Source organism: Hypomesus transpacificus, chromosome 15 (genome assembly GCF_021917145.1).
Source record: "Hypomesus transpacificus isolate Combined female chromosome 15, fHypTra1, whole genome shotgun sequence".
NCBI classification, from domain to species: Eukaryota; Metazoa; Chordata; class Actinopteri; order Osmeriformes; family Osmeridae; genus Hypomesus; species Hypomesus transpacificus.
The window spans coordinates 8,436,805-8,457,344 of record NC_061074.1 but is presented as its reverse complement, the minus strand read 5'-3'; the positions used below and the strand labels follow the sequence as shown (position 1 = coordinate 8,457,344).

The following is a 20,540-nucleotide window of genomic DNA, read 5'->3' as shown; positions in this document are numbered from 1 at the left end:
AATGGAATTCTGCGGAGAATCTTCTCTTGATGGAGTGACTCATTTTAGGATCCCCAGAGTTCTGTCTGCTGTAATGCAACTTCAACCACCACTCAAGTCCCTTTCAGCCCTGTGCCGTTCTCAGACTTTTCCATCAGATGTCGTTTTCAGCTTGGTTCTTCCCATAGTCCTGTTATAGTTTTTACCAAGTCAATTATTTTATGAGATTTTTTTTTCCCCCTCCAACAGTTTATTTTTTTTATTCCTTCTCTTCTATTTGGCACATGATTCTGTTTATACTTTATTCAGAGACACTCAAGGGAGAAGTCAGATGAGCTGGCTGATAGGTTGTCCTGCTGAAGCGGTTTTTCTCTGTGGGGGTCCTTGTGGGTGTCCTTCTCTGGGTCCCAGACTGAAGTCTATTAGGATTGGCTCCTCCTGTGTCCTTGTCATGACCTTCGCACACATCTATCGGAGTCCATCATCGTCACCCTCCATGACCGTTACACTCAGCACCACCCAGGCATATGGGAAATTCCGGTGGGCCAAACTGGTCTGTCTAAATAAACTGCAGAATTAGTCTTAGGTTGTCATGTTCCATGATGATATTTACATTGCCACACTTGCATTTTACCTACTGGTTTATATGCTAAGTTTCACAGAATTTGGGATGTGGACTACTTTCTCTAACACAATCCAGTGTCCACGTTTCATGTCTTATTATCCGGGCTCTCCACGTCTGGGTAAGTTGTCCATACAGGGTTAAGTTGTGAAGGGTGTGATTGTAGTATACCCAGTACCCAGCAGAGTGGTGGTATGTGCTGGTGTATGTATGGAAATGTGTGTGTGGTGTTGTGTGTGTGTGTGGTCTGTTTGTGTTTGGGATGATAGATATCCTGGCTTTACGGTGGTTTTCCAGACAGGTAGGAGATGAGAGCAGCGATGGCACAGATGTACGTGATGATCCCAAAGACGATGGACAGGACGGAGAGCCACAGAGCCTGGCGCGAAGCGGCACTCGCCCCCTGGAAGTCCCCCTCGGCCGACGCCTTGTTAGTCTGAGGAAAGAACCACAGAGCAGATTGTTGGGTCAGACGAAAGGAGGGGGAAAAAAAAGAAGAGCAGGTCAAATGTCCGTCCATCAGTCTTTGTCCTCCTCTCCCCTCAGTCTGTCTTTGTCCAATCACATCACTCCGTTCACACGCTTAACCTATGAGGGGTTCCATCTCGGAGTGACTCCTACTTCTTCTCCCTCATTTATCATTCTCTTCCTCCTTCCCTCCCTTCATTCCCAGCCCATCTTTCATGGTGACCGCTATTTTAGATAGCGCTCAACACTATTGGAAATCTATCATCCGGTCCTGCTTGTTATGACTCAAATTAAACCTTAATGAAGGTCATTGATTGGAGCACAAGGCCTTGGTCTATGCCAGGTAACTTTGTTCTGAAATGCTAAAGAGAGCTGAGGCCCGGACGGATTCCCACGGTAGGATGACACAAAGAAGCGGATAACAGATGAGCAGGTCTGTTACTGCAGATTGATGGTGGTAATGTGTTTTTGTCAAGATAAACTGCATTACGTTTTTCTTCTTCCTTAATTCTTTTGGGTATAAGTATATATATTTGCTTTGTTGTCCTTGTGGTCTGGTATGTATTATGGGTTATGTAGAAGAAAAAAGACCATGTTATTGGACAACTAACTATGTAATATCTTCTTGACCAATATAAACCTGTTTTGGTCGATCCACAAATAAACATCTGCAGTTCCATCTAGCATAATTTTACTATTGACTGTACAAATGTAAAAAAAAAAAAAAAACCTGTACAAATCCAAATGTATTTTTGTCTGGAGAAAACCTAAAATGGACTAGCAGATTCCTGGGTCAACAGTAACCTGCCACTAGGCTGCGGTCAAGGTAAGGTAAACTGGTCTTCAGGTGTGCGGTGGTGTGTTACCTTCTGGGACAGGTAGAAAGCAGCGATGCCCAGGGGCCAGAAACAGCAGAGCATGGAGAAGAAGGCCAGGCCTAGGTAATCCTGAGGGATCATCAGGGGGAAGTTGCTATCGCTGTCTGTGTCACTGAAGTCCTCGCTGGATGAGTCCTGGGGGGTCATGGATATGGTCATTCAACTCCTGGCGAATCCAGGACCGTTTTGCTGCTTGGACTCAAATGTGTGTCATTGTCATCATTCTTACCGGATGCCTTCATAAACAATGTCCGTTTTTGCTGTACTTGCAAACGCATCAATGTTCCATTTCACCTGATTTGTTTGTACTCAACGGTCAGTATGCTTCAGTCTTGTTTAAACAGATAAACCGACATTTTGCTGAAAGAGTAAATTATGTATTTTTGGTGAACAATGTTTACATGTCCTCTAGAAGAAAAAGAATGCTTTGCTGGTGCTTGTAAGACAATGTGACTGAATGGGGTTATCATGAATGTGCACCCACCAGCTATGCTGCTTGCCTAAGGCTTTATGTGACTCAGTCGTTTACAAAAGACTACATATTCAATCTGGCTTCTTCTCTATGACCCTGTCTGATTGTTTTCCTTGTTTTACTTCCAGCGCAAAAAATAATCTGTTTTATTTTCAGCGGATGTGCTGTTTGAATAATTCATAGCATTTTGTTGATCGTCGTCCCCACCCCCCCACTCCCCCCCACCCCCGCCCCGGCTCAAGTACACACACACACCAAGAAGGCTTTTCTTTGTCTGCTTCAAAGATATGACAAAAAGACAGGGCACAAGAGGGTAACTCCTAACCAGCTGTCACTTGTAATAATCTGAAGGACTAGTGTCCCAGTGTGCTCTGCTTGTGTTCCTGTGACGTCGTACATGTCGTCTCTTTCAATCAGATCAAATGTTGTCAGATGTTTCAAAAAATCGATCTGATTTGTTAAATGAAGGTTGGGGGTGGGGGTGGGGGTGGGGGTGGGGGGGCGTATACCAAGACAGCTCTCTGAGGACGGTCGGCTGGGGGGGGCTGCACCTGCAGCCAGAAACAGGCTCATGTCACGCACACAGGACAGACCCGAGATTGTCCCTCCTGCTCTAACCCTGTCGATTGACCTCCTTCCGTTCGGTTCCCAGGAGAGCTTGTTGAGCAGGAAGCCTAATGGCCTTGCCTCCCTGCTGTACCTGGATTTCTGTTGTGAAACTAAGGAAACAGAGAGCTTGTCTGTGTTTCTGCGTAGGGGATCAGAGTCAGGCTGCATTCCCACAGGTCAGTGCCTCGGCCTCGGCCACCGACTGAGGCACTGCCAGTGCCTCCAATGTGCTTGACAAGATTTTGTTTGAAGTGGTTTTGGATTTGACCTTTAGGTGAAAAAACTCAGATGTCGTGTTAAATACACACTGACAGATGCAGCTCGTTCCTTTAATGGATTGTGATGTGTGTGTCTGTGTCTGTGTGCGCGTGACAGGAAAAATATGCAGTTGGACCTTACATTTTTACCGTACATTGATGAGAGATGTACCTTGAAACAACTGCTCGGCAAATAACAGCACAAGATGATTCAGTCACACTAAATGAGTGATCTAAGTGACGTAGGGAAGAGCATCTAACCTTGAGTCCGTAGCTATTTCTACATTTCACTCGAGGGTCACTGATGCGTGAAATAGACCTGGCGCCCGTCACAGTAGTGGTGTCATTACCAGTACACCAGCCGGCAGAGAGTCTGATGTCATTCCACCTTTCCGACAGAGTGCTCTCCACTGTTGCTGACTGCAAACCTCTCTCGTACTTTTCACAAATTCCACTCCAATTCCCCCCCCCCCCCCTGCAATTCTAGAATCATCTTTATAAACTGGGTATCTTGGGAGTGTTGACAGAAACCATGTCGGCAGGAGAGACCCTCCAGTTGGAGAGAGCAGCAGAGCCTGTGACCTGGCGGTGACTCACCCCGCCTTTTTTTTTGCCCGCTCTGAGCATCAACAGTAGCAGCAGGAGGAGGGGGGGGGGGGGGGATCTAGACTACAATGGGAATTGACCCAGCTGTCCTGTTTTCCTGCTGGCTGTTCTGCTTTTGTTTACGTGTTTACATGGGCAGTTTTTTGGGAGGGAATTGCTCTGTACTGTTGTGCCTGTTGGACATTTGGAAGGGGAGTGTGTGTGTGTGTTGGTGTGTGGAGGTTCTTACCTCAAAGTCAGGCAGCAGGTCGTCCTCGTCCTCCAGGCTGTACGACACGCTGTGGCTGTCCTGCTCCTCCGCCTGCAGCTTCCTCTCCAGGGAAGAGCCTGGATGGACGTCCACGAAGGTGGTCTCCAGGTACTCCTTCCTGTGCAGGGCCAGGGAGTCGGGGTGACCCCAGATGGGGGCCGGGGAGTACATGGACTCCAGTGTGCGGGGCAGCGAGCACGGGTCCAGTAACTGCTGCTGCTGCTGAGGGGGCCCGCTGCAGTAACTCCTCCAGGCCAGCGGGGGGAAGGCCTTGTCCTCCTCACACCTCACCAAGATGCCCTTGAACAGGGAGCCAGGGGGTCCGCCAGTGTGCTTGGGGCTCTCCCTCAGGAGAGGGTGCTCCAGCTCGTCTTGACTCTCCATCTCTCTCTGTGACCGGCGGCCGGACAGGAGACCGCCTCGTCCACAGTCAGCAATCCAGAAATCAATTCCCCCAGAGCCTTTTCCCAGAAGTGCGTTTCCCGGATTTAAGCGAAAGCGGCTGCTTTGCTGGCTTTAGTACAGTGATAATCCATCTTTAATCCAATTCTTTAATTTGACTCCTATTACAGGCCTTGTTCTCAGACCTGAGGACACATGCTGCAACCATGGCATAATGAAAGTGACCAGCTCTGGCAGGCTTAGCCAGGTTTCCACTCTGCTCTGCTGTGCTCTGGTGTGCTCTGCGTGTTATGCTGAGGTCGCGATGGGAGATTTAAGCTCTCAAGGCTCTCCTGCAGATTCTCCTATCCTCACATGTCAGAAGCTATTTGTTCCAGGCCGTGATGGCTTCTGGCTGGGTCCTTGTCTCCCATTTCGTATGATTGAGTCTGTCTGTGCTCATGAATATGCTAATGTTCTTTCTCTCACATGGGTTCCAGATATGTCAATTCCGAAGATTGAGTGTCCTGATTAACATGGGACAGAAGCTGTGGAAAATGATTTTAAGTTTGGGTTCCCGTCAAGCAAACTGTCTATACCAATTGCGGATCAAGCATGCATCCTGACAGAGTATCATGGTTTCATGACCAATGGTCCGAACAATGTTTTCATTTCAAAGATAAAACTTGTTTGGATGGAACGATAAATAGCGACTCGGCAGTTCAGTAACCATTGTGGAGAGACATAATTGTGAAGCTTGCGTTTTCATGCAGCTTGCTGTCAATTTGTCTCAGTGTTCTCATCAGCAGTCAGATAACGCAGCACAACAAGGCCCTAAACAAACCGAAGAAAGAGGATTGAAGGAAGTCAGTCAGATAAACGGAAGAAAATTTCGACACTGTTTTCAACTCACAACAGCCTTGAATTAAGAGTTTAAGCGCATATTTTTAGGCGATCTAAAACAGCAACAAGGCTCCTGGCATCCATAGAAGGATTGCAGGGGTGTACTGGTCCGTCTCCGCCGGTTTGTGAACGTATCCGTTGTTAGCTCGTTGCTGAGGGAAGTGATAATAAAGAAATCGGTGTCCTCCACTATTGATTTATGTGTGCTCTGAGTTTGCTGCTCGCGACAGTAGCGCTCCTGAGGGACGATGTATTTTTAATGCGCCCCGTGTGCCGTCAGAGGTTTTCATTCAGGACAGGCGTTAAGTTGGGCGGTGCAGTGTCCTGTGGCCGGCCTCACTTTCCTCCACCGACCCGCTGCAGTGCTGCTGCCAAAAGAAAACAAGGTCACACATAACATCAAGTCTCCTCAGCGTCATCCTGCCTTAGTGACACATCGCTTACACATACACATGCACACACACCGACACACAAACACACACAGACAAACAGACAGGACACACACACACTCACATACGCATACTAACAGGGTCATGCGCATTACAAGTGCTCTCAGGATTAGGGTACCTGTCCAAATACATTTAACCATGTCCACTCTGCCTCAGGGAGAACATTTTTCAAAACAAACCTTTTGTATATTTAGCTCCTGTCCAGCCTTCTGCCTTTGATTGAAAATGATTTCATTTTTTTTCTTGCTTTTCTCAGTCAAAAGCCTAGAGTGAGGACGAGAGTTCGTCCTCAGACCAGTGGATCTGACCTGGCCTCCAGGCGTGCGATTTGCCTCGATCCTGCACTCATAGTCTGCTGCCGTGATTCAGGAAGAGGCCTGTTCATGATGCTGTCAGAGATCTGCTGAGTCACCATGAAACCCCACAGGACACACCACTGCTCAGCTGCCCAGTTTAACATCGTCCCTAACCCTAACAGTCGTTTAGGTGTCAAGTTAATCAATCTTCACTCATGGTCGGATCTAAATGGAACTAAAATGTCATCAGTCTTAAAGTCTTGGATGTAGTCTGTTTTTGGTCTCCTGACACTGATTTGCACTGAATTCCTTCACAACAACATGCTGCCATTTGTCCAGCTGTAGAGTCATGTGATGGAGTTCTTATATAAAACAAATGTTAAACTAATTCAGTTGGAAGTGAGGACTTTCCCCAGGCAGTGTGAGTCTTCAGCCAAACCTCAGCTTCTCGTGGTCTCACTGACATTGCTCAGGGCTGCTTTGTTTTTCAGTCAATACTTATACAACGCAACCTTTTTATAATGCTTCATAATCACTGTAATATTTTGAGAAGCTTCTGGATAGTTTTGTAAATGTTGACAGTTTAACTTTGAGTGACAGTTTATTCGGCCTCCTTGTCAGGAATCTATTCTTACTTTTTAGATATGGAGGATAAAGTGATTGTAGTGCAGAAATGTGCTGAGAGAAGGTTCTAAAGGAAATCCGCAAGCCTTCAGGCAACAGCGGGGAAGCAAAGAGAGATAGTCTGGATGTGACAGTTTAAGTCAGAATTACACGGCTGTCTTTGAATTATTTAGACACTGTATGCAACTGAGACGAACGCTGACTAATCCACGGTAAGTGACTCAGATGGTTTAATTGCAACAATAGAATTGATTAAAACAATTACTTGAAAGACCTAATCAATTGGAATTAATGCATTTTCTTTCACTCAAATCTGAATTTAAAAATGCTTTCCAATGCAGCAATCTGCCCAGCACTGAATGAGGAAAATGCAGCTGATGTTGGCGAGGAAGCTGCCGTGCTGTTACATTAAAACAAGAACACATAATGTATATTTAGATCTCTGTGTTGGCTAATCAGTAAGAATTCCATCTGCTGCACACAAAGTGCCTCAATGCATTGAATCTAGTATGTTGTCGTACCACGCTCCGATGCACAGCTCGGAGACGCTCTGAATAATTCCTGGCTGTGCGCTGGTAGTGTGCTGAGGGCTGCTGTCCTCTCTATTATTGCTTTGCTGTGCCTTCCTGTCCACCTCCCCCTTCCTCGCCCTTCATCTCATGCCTTCCTCCCTCCTCCTCCCTCCTCCTCCCTTCTGGAAGGACAGTCCTGCTAATACTGAAAAGGCCCAGTGATCATTCAAGAGCATGCTCTCTGACTCCAGCGGCATCTCTGACTGTGAGTGGCTTCCTTGGTTCACACATACGCACCCATCCACACATCAAAGCACCCCATCCCCCGCACACACACACACACACACACACATTCTCCCATCCCACGCTCACACACATGCAAACAAGCAGGTGCAAACATTGCCACATGTGTGCACACACACAAAAAAACACACGCACACGCATGTACACCTTTTCCCCCCCCTCCTGCCCCCCCCCCCAAGGATGGTTTTCAGGAGGGATGCACTCAGCTTTATTGCGGCCCCCTCCCCCCTGCCTTGCCACCATAAAAACACCTCGGTCAGCTGTATTATAAGCCGCCTCCCTCTCTGATTCTGCTACACACATAAAACATCCAGTCAGGTGCAGGGAAGACTGCAAGGACGGCGCTGCAAATCACCACAACGCTTTTACACAGCTTCCTCTCCCTCCCCCGTCTCTCCCCGCTTCCCCCTCTCCTTCTGTTTCATCCCTATCTCTCTCTCTCTCTCTCTCTCTCTCTCTCTCTCTCTACTTCGTCTTTCCTTTTATTTGACTCCTCGACTCCTCCATCACTCACTTTTGTTCTCTCACCCCTGCATCTGTCTTTCAGCTCCAACTGCTCGTTTTTTAAACTTCCATTACAATGACGAGTTCTCAACGTTACAAAAGGAAGAGGATGTTCTCGAATGAATATCCTGTACGTTTCTCCAGCACACTGAGAGACACGCCTGCCCTTACGCTCACTCACATGCAAGTATACATATGAATACATGCACTTTCTCACACACACACAAACACACACATACACAATCAAGTACACACACACACATCCATCCTTCCTCACACATTGACACGCACGCACACGAAAATATACACACAAACACCCTCCCACGCTCAGTAGGAGAAGTAATTACAGTAATTTATCAGAGTAGATGAAGCTTGGAGCCTCACACAGAGGGAACATTCTGTACAAGCAACGATACTGTGGTCCAGTCGTACGTGGGGTGCGGGTGGGGGGTGCAAGTTTGGGAAGGTTGCGGGGGTGGTGTGCAATAAATGTCCCCAAGCTTCCATAAAAGACACGATGTATAAAACTGATGGAGGGCTGATGATAGCACAAGCAGAGGGGGCTGAATAGCTAAATGTGACCTGCGTAGAAGCTGCGATACATGTATTGATTTCACATGCCCTTATCCCATTTGAATGAGCCATACATTGGACTGGATGTGCAGGGAGGGTGTGTGTGTGTGTGGGGGGGGGGGGTGTAAGATACTGCAGGAAAAACTGTGTGTGCTGCATAGCTCTGAATCCCACTGCAAAACCACGTTCCTATGGAAACACATTCAGCAAAGAATTGTGTATTCACAGCAGGATAAATGAACCAGCAGCTCATTTACCATTTCAATGTTCCACTGCTTTACTGGATAACTTATGACTTCATCATTCCAGCACAGCCCTTTCTGCCTTCCAGTGGAGCTTTCCGCTGTCACATTAGCAGAGCAGAGAGGATGTGTCATTCCTCCTGAATTCCATTCGAATACAACGAGATGGTCACGATACAGGATGGAGGTTTTTTCTCCCTTAGTAAATCCCCAGTGGTGGATGTGTGAATGAGGTGACGAGCTCATGGCTGTAATCAGGCCTCTGTGCAGCCCACTCTAGGCTTTGCACACGCACACATACACACATGATTACAGCTAGACTGTGCCAGTGCATGTGTGTGTGTGTGTGTGTGTAGAGTCAGCATGTTCTGGTGTACTTACTGTGGCCATTTGAACGCATCATGCTAATGAGATCAGGGGTTTGAGATTTACTTTGTTCTTTCTGTGAAGCAGAGAGAGAAAAGGGGGCATATGGCGCAGAAGTGTTCTCTGTGTGTGTGTGTGTGTACCATGTGTCTGTACATGTTTATGTCCTGTGTGTGTATTGTGTGTGCTAGTTGCGCTTCAATGCTCTGTTCCCTTGCAGCTGCTGTGCTTGTGTTTGGGACATTCCTCTAAGCATGTGTGTCTGTGTGTGTACAAATTGTGTGCATGAATTAAATGTTGCTTTCAGCCTGAAAACAGGGGAATAGAGTCAGTGGTGTGCAGTCTGTAACAGACAATTATTACGGACATTGTAAATGTACTGAACGCAGCGTATTCAATGTTTTCTGCTCTTGTTAATGAGCACATGCAGGCTTGTAGTTTTTAACCTACTGGTAATTTATTTCCTGCATGGTGGAAGGTATAAACACATGATATGCATGCGTGTGTGTTTGTCTGTGAGCATGCATGTGTGTGAATATCTATGTTCACTCATCTGTCTGAATGTTTGTGTGTGTGTGTGTGTGTGTGCAGGTTATCTCTCACAGGTATCAACATGAGTGCTCCCATATTACACAACCTCTTCATCATCCTTCCTCTTCCACAGGGGGGTTAGTAGACAGCTGCTAATTGGCTGTGACCTACATGTAGCAGAGGGACCCCTCCTTCCATCCAGCAGCCGGACTCAGACAACCACAGCAGGTGCACAGAGCGGGGGTGGGTGTGTGGGTGTGTGGTTGTGTGGGGGTGTGGGGGTGGTGGGGGGGGGGGGGCTGGACAAAACGTTTGGGTTTTTCCGCTTTGTTGGCAATGTTCCTCTTTACGGAGGAAACCTTTCGTTGTGTCCCACATGCCATTCCCTGAGAAGGCATCACAACTGAATGCCAACGCGTGATGATGTTAGAATTGTGCATCTGTGATGGTTCACGGAAGGACGAGGACAAGATTACTGTTCCGTACGTGATGGAAATGACCCAGAGGCTACGGAAAACAAGCCATGGGACTGTTTATCTCACAGGGATCAAGCGCCGTGCTCTGAGGATAGTCCCCCAGCTCAATCAACCAAATGCTGACCTGATCATTAATTAAGCTGAACCCCAAATGGACAGTTTTAAATGAAAGACTTAGACGAATCATAATATACGGTGAAGGTAAAGTTTCTTATCAGGAGATTATGATTAAAGATGTGTTCTCCCATAGGTGTTTTCACAGCTTTAAACACCTTGCTGTGTCACTGCCTTAGCCCGGGCTGTCCAAAACACTCCTAACCCACGCAACACAAACAACGACATTGAACAGCTGTGGGTGGGAAATGCCACAAAGATCTTAAACATCTTCTACAGACAGAAGTCCTCAGCGCAAACAAGCCCACGCGGAACAATTTCACGCCAAGAGAATGACATTCTGGATTTTCTAACTCAGTTATTTCCAATCCAGTGCAATTCAGGATCAAATGGAAACAGAAACTCTCTTTCTCTTTCTCTCTCTCTGTATGTCTCTCTTCCTGCTTCAGGTGTTCTTACCTGCCTCTGTGGCGGTTCCTCTGTGAATCCTGCTCCACTCAATGTCCCCCTGGTCTGATGGCGGAGCAGAGGGGGGGCTGAGGGCTGGAGAGCTGGATCTCAGCGGGTCACTTTCAACCATCCAAGGCTCCCGTGTTCCAGCTGCAGAGGCAGGCTGAGGGGCGACTCATTATAGAGTGGGCATGTGCAGTTCAGGCATGTGGTCCCCGTGTGTGTGAGTGTGTGAGTGTCAGAAAGACAGAGAGAGAGAGAGAGAGAGAGAGAGAGAGAGAGAGAGAGAGAGAGGAAGGATGCGATTGTTAAGTGTGGATGAGTGTGTGAGTCAGAGTGGATGTCCTATGTCGGTTTTGGTCGAAACAGAAAGAGATCACTCCCGAGCCTTGTGTTCCCACGTGTGACGAGGTGCGTGTGCCTTCTCCCCAGTCCTCGGTGACCCCTCTCAGTGTTCTCTGATTCCGTCTCGGTCCCCTTCCCCTTGAGCAGGTGTTGTTTAATCCATGCACGGCGGTGTATTTATACCACCGAGGCTGTCTCAAGTTTCTTCTTTAAGACTCAGCCTTTTCAGCGACTTTCAAACTAGAGTGCAGCAGCTCTCCATCTCTCTCTTTTGTGTGTGCTCCTCTTTCTCTTCCTCTCCCTCCTCCTCCGCGTCGCTCTTTCTCTCCCCCCTCTCTCTTTTTGCCTTTTCTCATCTTGTGCCACCTTATCAGGATTCCGTCGCAGGGTCCTAGAGCCTGTCGGAGCGTGAGCACCGCTTGTAGCTGGGAGCAGCTGAACCTCTGGTCAAGCCAAAACAGAAATGCCCTTGAAGTGTTCCAGCTCTGTGGAACATTCTAGGTGTAGAGGACAATGAGAGAGAGGGAGAATGGGAGAAAAAACAGTGACTCTTGGCCAGGAAATGCAGAGACAAAGAGGGAAAACGACTACAAAGGGAAATGGGGCCGGCGGTTTATGCAGCGCATGAAAGAGAAGTTGAGAGCTGTGTTGTTGCTGCTCCAGACACAAGGCTGGTGCCTCGGTTAGCGCTCTCCTGACCACCTCGCCCTGTGACCCACTTACACCGCTTTTACCCACAGTGTTGACGTTAACAAACACTACAAACGGAGCAGCTCTGATTCAGCTCTGTCCCTTTTTCTTTTACTGTGCTTATTCCACCAACATGTGTACCTCCCTGGGGAGGAAGACTGACGGGGCTAAATCCTGAGATGTAGCTGGACGTTGGCAATCAATGAAATCCACAGGGCTTACACTGAGTATTTAATGAGGTGGCGTGCCCCCCCCCCCCAACCCCGCTGCTTCCTGTTTGTCTGTTTTGTTTTTCTCTCCAGCCAGTCAGCATGGCGGGGGCCTGCCCTTCAGAGGCTCTCCATTTGTCTTGTGTCGTCAGTGACAGCAGTTGGGGCCACTCCATCGCAGGAGCTGGGATCAATACACCACCGCCCCCGCCACCGCCCCCGCCCCCGCCCCTCAGAGCATCCCCCTCCTGGACCAGCTGGGGGAAGGGGACTTGGGACCAGCAGGGAGGGGGGTAGAGATGAGGTGGGGGGGGGGGGGGGGAGGGGTTGAAGGAGAGCTGTGATCCGCTCAAGAATCCGCTCAAGAGTATTGAGTGCTTGGTGCCCATCGACGACAAAGACAGGCAATGCAATCTTACTTGCGTTAGTGCAAGTGCTAAGATGTTAAGATGTCACGTTACTGAGCTTGCGGTTCTTGTGTGAGGTGCGAGGTGTTGTGTGTGAAAGAGGGAGCAGACCTCGAATTCTCCACGCTGCACATCTTGATCTGGAACGGGACTCGTCAGGTCAAAGGTCACCCGATCCACATTTGTTTCTATTTCCGGTGATCATGGTGTGACGTGTCTTGATGACTGACCTGACACAGTGCTGACGGGAGTCAGACACCTAGCAACAATCTATGACACACGTCATCACAGTGCCTTGCATGGGCTGACACGCATTCACCCGTACTGAACCAAGATTCACACACACACACATCAGCATTCACCCGTCCTGAACCAAGATACACACACACACACACACACACATCAACATTCACCCGTCCTGAACCAAGATACACACACACACACATCAGCATTCACCCGTACTGAACCAAGATACACACACACACATCAGCATTCACCCGTCCTGAACCAAGATACACACACACACATCAGCATTCACCTGTCCTGAACCGAGATACACACACACACATCAGCATTCACCCGTACTGAACCAAGATACACACACACACACATCAGTATTCACCCGTCCTGAACCAAGATACACACACACACACATCAGCATTCACCCGTCCTGAACCAAGATACACACACACACACACGCACATCAGCATTCAACCGTCCTGAACCAGGTTAGCCCACAGGGGCTGCTCAATGTATCAGCACGTCTGTGTTCTCTGTCCACACATGTCGAAGCTGCACATTCTTTTGGTATTCCCCGACACATCTCCCAGAGTGCGTGTGTCGTGACGAGGACCAAGCCTCTTGCTATGAACACTTTGATGGGCACATATTTTAAGGCTCAGCCTAATCCATGAGAACTTTGCAGGGAGGGGAATTAATCCTCTTATATCCCTAAAGAGTTGTCCATTCTATACAAAAGCTGCATCCCACTTTAAAACCGGTTGTCTATCAGTTGAACTTGATCAGCTTGAAAAGTGAAGTCGTGACCTCGCATTTTGTGCGAGGAGTCAATGGAGAATGGAGTGTCATTTCTAGGAAAAAGCCTGGCTGAAGACCTGGTCATATCAGGAAGTGACATGGAAAGAACCTTTAGCTGTGCACCTCAAATAAGATGTTCTGCTACAGCACCACATCCATATGGTCTCTGACTTATTAAGCTACATTGAGCGGGGCAAACGAGGTACAATCACAGCAAACCTGCAGAGCATAGAGAGAGTGAAAGAGAGAGAGAGTTTCCTGTAAAGATATAGCCCAGTGCAGCATGTCTTCAGATTCAGGGTGAACTCTGCCTCCCTGGGAGGGCAGAGCCAGCAACTTCAGTCCACAAACGGCCTGCTCAGCTGACAGCGCTGACAGCCAGACAGGACACGGGAGAGAGGGAGAGAGAGAGAGACAATGAGAGAAAGAGAGAAACTGAGGTGAGAGTGCATATGAAAGAGGGAGATAAATTAAGAGACGGAGAGAGAGAGAGAATTCCAAAACTTCACTATGACTAGCAGAAAGACGTGTTGTTATTAGCGTTGCAGAATGTTGAAATTGCATCATACACAACTGTTGATTACAATGGCTCCCATCTGCAACAGGCCTAGTAAAATATTCCACTTCTTCTCAATGCCAAAAGACACACAATTTGCTCTGCTTCACAATGTGATGGTTCACCATGTTGAACTGAATTGTTCAGTGGCCAACAAGGCATCCACCGACAGGAGGTCAGACACGCCATCTGTCATCCTTGTAATCAAACGAGGGATGATAAGATTCTGGTAAAGTGCCAAATACTTAGAGCAAAAAGAGCAACGCCGCGATTGAATCTCCTTTCTCTGCTAAACACGCTCGCTCGGGGTGATTTGTGTATGCTGCAGTGTTGCTGGAGGACATTCATCACTGTGGAAGAAAACTCTGCTTTTGTCTACTGTTGCCCCTGGAAAAGGCGAGATGTGCAGAGAAAGTCAGGGCTCATCACTCTTTCATTTTCCAAGAAAGTTCTCTCACTCTCCGTTCATCGCCTCAGGAGAGCTGAATTATTTATCTTACGTAAGGAAAGGAACAGTAGCAGGATAAAAGGACAATCAGAATGTAGAGAAGCCCTGCTCATCTCTCTCACGGTATCTACACATAGCTTCTGCAGCTGCACACACACACACACACCGACACACACACACCAACACACACACACACACTGACACACACACAGACACACATGTACAGTAGGACAAACAGTGGGATCCATTTCATTTTGTAAAGGAATGTTGGGAGACACCTAAACAAGTATTCATAAAACTGTACATGTTGACAGTATGGTTTTGGACGTGTTAGGCTTCGCAAATGCCAAAGGGGAGTGACGGATAGAAATGTTGTGAGAGAGGAAGGAAGGAAGGAAAAAAGAAGAGCAGTATTCCTACGAGAGACTAATGTACCAGTAAATTGATTACATAGTGAGCTGTGAGAGGAATGGAAGGATGGAACAGATAGGAGGAGAGTTGTCTGGGAGAAATGACATCATACTGGTGGGGGATGGAGGGATGAAACTGGTCAACACTCGAGGTAGAGAAAGTGAATGAGCGAAGGAGAAATGAAGGTTAAGGTATGGGACAGGAGAGAAGAGAGGAAGGCGGTGACAAAGTGGGATGGGGAGAGAGAATGATTGAGCGAGAGGCAGAGAGTGAGAGATGATGGGTGACAGGAAAGTGACCACACAGTGAGTAACATCCCCATCTTCATCACTGTCAGGCTCTCTCTCCTGTGCCCAAACACTTTCCATCGGTTGAGCTCCTTCAAGAGCCTCTGCTTCTGAAATGGACTTGAAGTTCCAGAGAGACACCTTCTCATCCCTCGCTCTCCACCTCCTTGGCGCTCGGCCTCATTTTCTTGGCCTGAGAGATTGTGAACCTGGCAGCATGAGCAGAGCAGAGTCGATCCGTGCCTCGGTCACGTGACCCGCCGAGGTGAGCTCACACGAGTCATCGCAGAAAGGCAGTGGGCTTGTTTTCTGTCCGAGTTGGCACAGGGTGTCACAGGGGCCAGGAGGGGGGAGGGGGGGTAACCCTTGAGGCAGCTGGCCAAGAGTGATTCATGTCCTCAAGCAAATACACACTCACAACACGCAACCTCACACACGCAGACACACACACACAGTCTATGCACACATCCACCCGTTAATCCACCCACTGTGGAGATGTCTGTTTCATAATCCCATTAGAACAGTGGAAGCCCGAATGAATCACACAATCAGTGGCTGATCAGATGATGCAACATACTTCAGAGTAGCAGAAGGGGAGAGTATTCCATTAGCTGAGGTCTGCAAAAGACACCGTTACACAACCTCTCCTCTGCACTCACCAGTTCATCGGGCTCTGTATGTATGGAGGTAGGCTTTTTCCCCGACGCAGCAACTTTTCCAACTTCCTTTCCTTAATTCATTAACCTCACGTTGAACTGAAATAGCATCTCATTAGTGATGTGATAGGGACAGTGGAACAGCCACTAATCACACTGAGCAGCAAACAAAAACGACCCCTACGCTTCCACATAGCTGCACACATCCCGCGCGCGCACACACACCGGATTTCTGAAACCGTGAATTTTTTGATGACCGAGGAAGTATCAGTAAATAATAAAATAAAAGCAGAAGTGGACGTTTAAAGGGATTAGATGAACAAAGCAAGAGCTTCACTGAAGCAAGAGCTGGAGCTGAAGCCTTCAGGCCCTGATGTGAAGGGGGGGGGGGCACTGTGTGTGTGAGGGGGGGAGCTCACACTCTCTGGCTATTAAAGTGATTAATACCCTGAGCCAAGGAGTGGAGGGGGGCTAAGTTAATGGAGCCAGATTAAGAATAATTGCCGCTCCGCAGAGTCTGCCTGCAGAGGACTCAGAGAGGGTGAGAACACAGAGAGAGAGAGAGAGAGAGATGTGGGGGTGTTTCACACAAAGACTGGTACCCACAGAGGATCTGGATACAGCAGGAGAGAACGGAGTGGAGAGGAGGGAAGGGGAGGGGAAGGGGGGAGGGGGGAGGGGGAGGGTGAAATAAGAGAAGGAAGAGAGAGATATGAGCATGGCGACAAGGGGAAAGGGGGAAACAGAGTGACAGAGCAATTTAAAGTGGAGAAGCAACCAAAGGCATTTTCTGAGGGCTTTTCAATTCTTTTTCCCTTTTTTCTTTTCGGGGGCCCAGGCTGGCGTTTACCATTTGCCCTTGACGCGTTTCCAGGGGAACATTCAGTCCTTTACGACTTTTCCAGGGGCGTCCATTCAGAGCTGATCAGGGACACGTCCAGGTGACGTCATCCTGGCGAGCAGTAACTTTGGTCTGGACAAGAGAGGGCAGAGTGAGAACGCGTGTGTAGGGACGTGGTGGGGTGTTAGTTATGCTGGGGGCGGAACAGAAGGAGACTGCGCGCTTAAGTGGAAAGGTTCCCCATGAGAGAAACAGAGAGAGAGGGAGAGAGAGACGGAGACAGAGAGACAGAGAGAGAGAGACGGAGAGAGAGAGAGAGAGAGACAGAGAAGAAGAGGTGCGGAGGACAGAAAGAGAGAGGCGGGGTCGAGGAGAAGGGAGCTGTCTGTCAGTCCGATCTCAAACCAGAGGAGGGAGAGGGCAGGTGTGTGTGGAGGGCAGGTGTGTGTGGAGGGCAGGGGCAGGAGCCTACGGGAAGGTACCATGCAGAGGGAGGAGGGGGGTCGTGCTGCTGGGGGGGGGCGGTATGATGGGAGGAGGTGGGTTGGTTTAGGAGAGGATGTGCAGAGAGAGAGGGGTCTTCGCCATTGAGCTCCCCGCTTAGCCTGTGCTGACGGACTTGTCGTCCTGAAGCCCTGAATGATTTATGGAAGGGAGACGTGGCAGTGTAGAGGGCAGCCAGGCGAGGCCTGATTAACTAGAGGAGGGAAGGAGGACAAGCTCCTCTCTATTATTCATCAGTCAAGAGGAGAGCAGAGTGGGAGCATGTCTGGAATGGGAGAGGAGGAGGGGAGCACCGGTGGAGGAGATATTTTTACACACTATTTGGGGAGGGGTTAGAGTAGGAGAGGGCGAGGGGAGGAGAGGAGGAGGGGAAGAGAGGGGGAGAGGAGGAGAGGAAGAGAGGGGGAGAGGAGGAGAGAGAAGTGGGGAAGGAGTATGGTTTTACACACTAGTTTGTTTTCCATGTACAGCATGCCCTTGAGGAGAGTCTCACATGTTTAAACATATATGTGTTGTGAATGTGGTTGTACTCCCCTATGGACACTGTATTGCTGTGAGAGGAACATTCAGAGGGCCCACACACACACACACATATACACATGTAACCTGGGACTCCTTCAGAAAGTCCTCAGCTGATGATTACATACACACAGTAGCAGAGCCCAGGAACAGCTCTGTGGTAGTCATGGATCTGGGCTGTCACTGTGCAGCAACTGTGTGCTGTGTGATTGCATGTGTTACCCAATGACCCCATCCCTCCCCCAGCATGGGACTCCCCCACCTACCCACCCCCACCCCCCCCCCCACCCCCACCCTCCCCCACCCCCCACAGCGCCCACCCCCACCCCCCCCCCACCCCCACCCCCACCCCCCCACAGCGCCCACCCCCACCCACCCACCCCCACCCCCCCACCCCCACCCCCCCCACCACCCTCCCCCACCCACCACAGCGCCCACCCCCACCCTACTGTTTTGTTGCCCTTTTAAAAATTGAAGGATGCACATGTTAAGATCACGTTAGGAAAGATTCGTCTGCCGTTGTTCTGACACAACCAATCTCCTCGTGGCTTCTGACAGAGCTGGGGGTGGTGGTGGGGGGGGGGGCTTTAATAGTTAAAAGAAAACATGCAACATTGATGACCCAGGATCCAGCATCTGAAGATAGTGAGAATCATATCCCTGAGTCACGTCTGCATATCTGCGTGCGTGTCTTCATGGATGTGGAATCTGTGAGTGACACATCTACACGTGTGTGTCAGAGGGTGTAAATATAAATATGTAAATAGTTCCTCAATTCAAAAATCCCTTTTTTGAAGACATGTAATAGGAAATAGAACAACAGGATTCTTTTTTTTCTTTCACTGCCATCGTTTTTTTTCACAACCTGATGCTTGCTCGGTTCAAATCTTGATAGATTATTATTTTTGCTGCCAGTCAGTACTTGTATAATAGAGCACATTTGAAAAAGCTGAACACTTTATGGATTATCCCAGCATTCAGCTGACAGGTTTCCCATCATACAAAAATTGCAGGAGGCTTTCTGCTATTTCTTCCTCCCCTCTGCTCTCTCCATTCCTCCTCTCCACCATTGTCCCAGCCTTTTAATCTCTTTGCGGTGTCAGTGTGATTCAAGCCTTGTCTTTTTCACCTTGTATGAAGGCTCTGCGGAGGAGAGAAGTCCATCAATTTGCAAGGCCTCATGTATATTTATTTGTCTTGAGCAGTTAAAGGCATGTTGGATGAAACTCAGGCTGTCGTGTCGTGAAGAACTGTCAGGCTCTGATGGGCCAAAAAAAGCCATCTCCGATAATGGCTAACTCATCTAAAGTCATTAGGTGTGTGTGTGACTGTGTGTGTGTGTGTGTGTGTGTGTGTGTGTGAGAGGGACTAGAGAGGGGGGATTGGTGTGGTTGTTAGGGGAGGGAGGTGGAATTGAATGTTGTGAGGAGAATGAGAATGGGAGAGGGAGTGACAGAGCGGGAGAGAGTAAGGAAAGAGAGAGACGAGATAAAAATGAAACGTGCAGTGATGCTGCTGCAAACGAACACGGCATCGTAAAGAGAGAGAGAGGGGGACAGAGAGGGAGAAAGAGAGAGGCAGAGAGAGAGAGAGAGAGACAGAGACAGAGAGAGAGAGAGAGAGAGAGAGAGAGAGAGAGAGAGAGAGAGAGAGAGAGAGAGAGAGAGAGAGAGAGCGTACTCTGCAGACATGATCTCCCTGGCTGAGGTAAACATCGATACCACTTGATTTTGCCCCATCTTGGTAATAATGGGGTTTCAATGAGGCATCAAATGAGTTCTGCTGCTGCAGAATCACTACTCAGCACTATGTTGGACCGCTGCTGCTGACTGACTCAAACACCAACCCTGCATCAACACCCCACTGACAGGAAGCAAGGAAGGGCAGACAGCTCTTGAGTAGGTGTGTTTGGGTTCTCCATCTTCACTCTTGCATGACTCATAAAACCCCTGAGGACTGGTACACCTCTACAGGGTCCTGCCCCTGAGGGCTGGTACACCTCTACAGGGCCCTGCCCCTGAGGACTGGTACACCTCTACAGGGCCCTGCCCCTGCACAGGACCTGAAACTGGCTACGTTGCCTCCTGGTAGTCATGGCACCCAGTACTGACAGTCAGGAGGGCATTACGTACGGCTTCACACAACTCTGAATGACCACACAGCTGAAACCACCAGCTCTATTCACTGTCAAATCTGTAACACCTAAAAAGGTTAGGTGTCTACTCCTGTACCCCCTGGCCACGTGTGTGTGTGTGTGTGTGTGTAAGTGTGTGACTGGGTCTGTGTATGTGTGTTTGTGTGATATGTGTGTGCCTGTGTGGTCACAATTGTGGCTTTCTGTCTTTGATTGTGTCAAAATAGAAGCTCTGGTAGTGGTGTTAATAGGTGTTAATAACAATGGATTCACTTGTATGGTTGCTCTTCTCTAGACACAGTGGGAATTGAGAGACTTTAAAAGAGAATACAGTTTAGAAAACTGACAACATTTGTAACCAAGGCAGAGAGATCTTGAGATGGCTTTAGGATGTGTCTATTTAAATGTATCCTGGACCTAACTACGAAGCATAAAAAAAAAAAACACCCTTAAAAAATGCTGTTTGTTGTCTGACTGTGGTTTTGTGTGGCTGGTGATGTCCTATGGCCTATGCTACTGAGTACTGCCACCTACTGGCTAAGGAGGATCCCTGCAGTGACAGACTCATCTAATCCTCCAGCTGCTCGGCATGCTATCAAAACTACAGAAGAAGAAAGACGGAGAAGCACA

At 48.6% G+C, this 20,540-nt stretch overlaps 1 protein-coding gene across 2 annotated transcripts; it reads right to left on the bottom strand.

Annotated features, from left to right (window-relative positions):
• Positions 1 to 183: 183 nt before the first annotated feature.
• On the bottom strand, positions 184 to 11,519 carry tmem91 (transmembrane protein 91). Of its 2 annotated transcripts, none has more exons than XM_047035449.1 (4): positions 10,875 to 11,519; positions 4,121 to 5,793; positions 1,936 to 2,082; positions 184 to 1,037 (listed from the first exon to the last, which is right to left on the bottom strand). In XM_047035449.1, the coding sequence occupies exons 2-4, from the start codon at positions 4,523 to 4,525 to the stop codon at positions 882 to 884; spliced, it is 708 nt and encodes a 235-aa protein (XP_046891405.1). In that variant the 5' UTR covers positions 4,526 to 5,793; positions 10,875 to 11,519; the 3' UTR covers positions 184 to 881. The 2 variants fall into 2 exon arrangements, with proteins under 2 accessions (XP_046891405.1, XP_046891406.1); XM_047035450.1 differs by having other exon boundaries at positions 4,121 to 5,790.
• Positions 11,520 to 20,540: the final 9,021 nt, after the last annotated feature.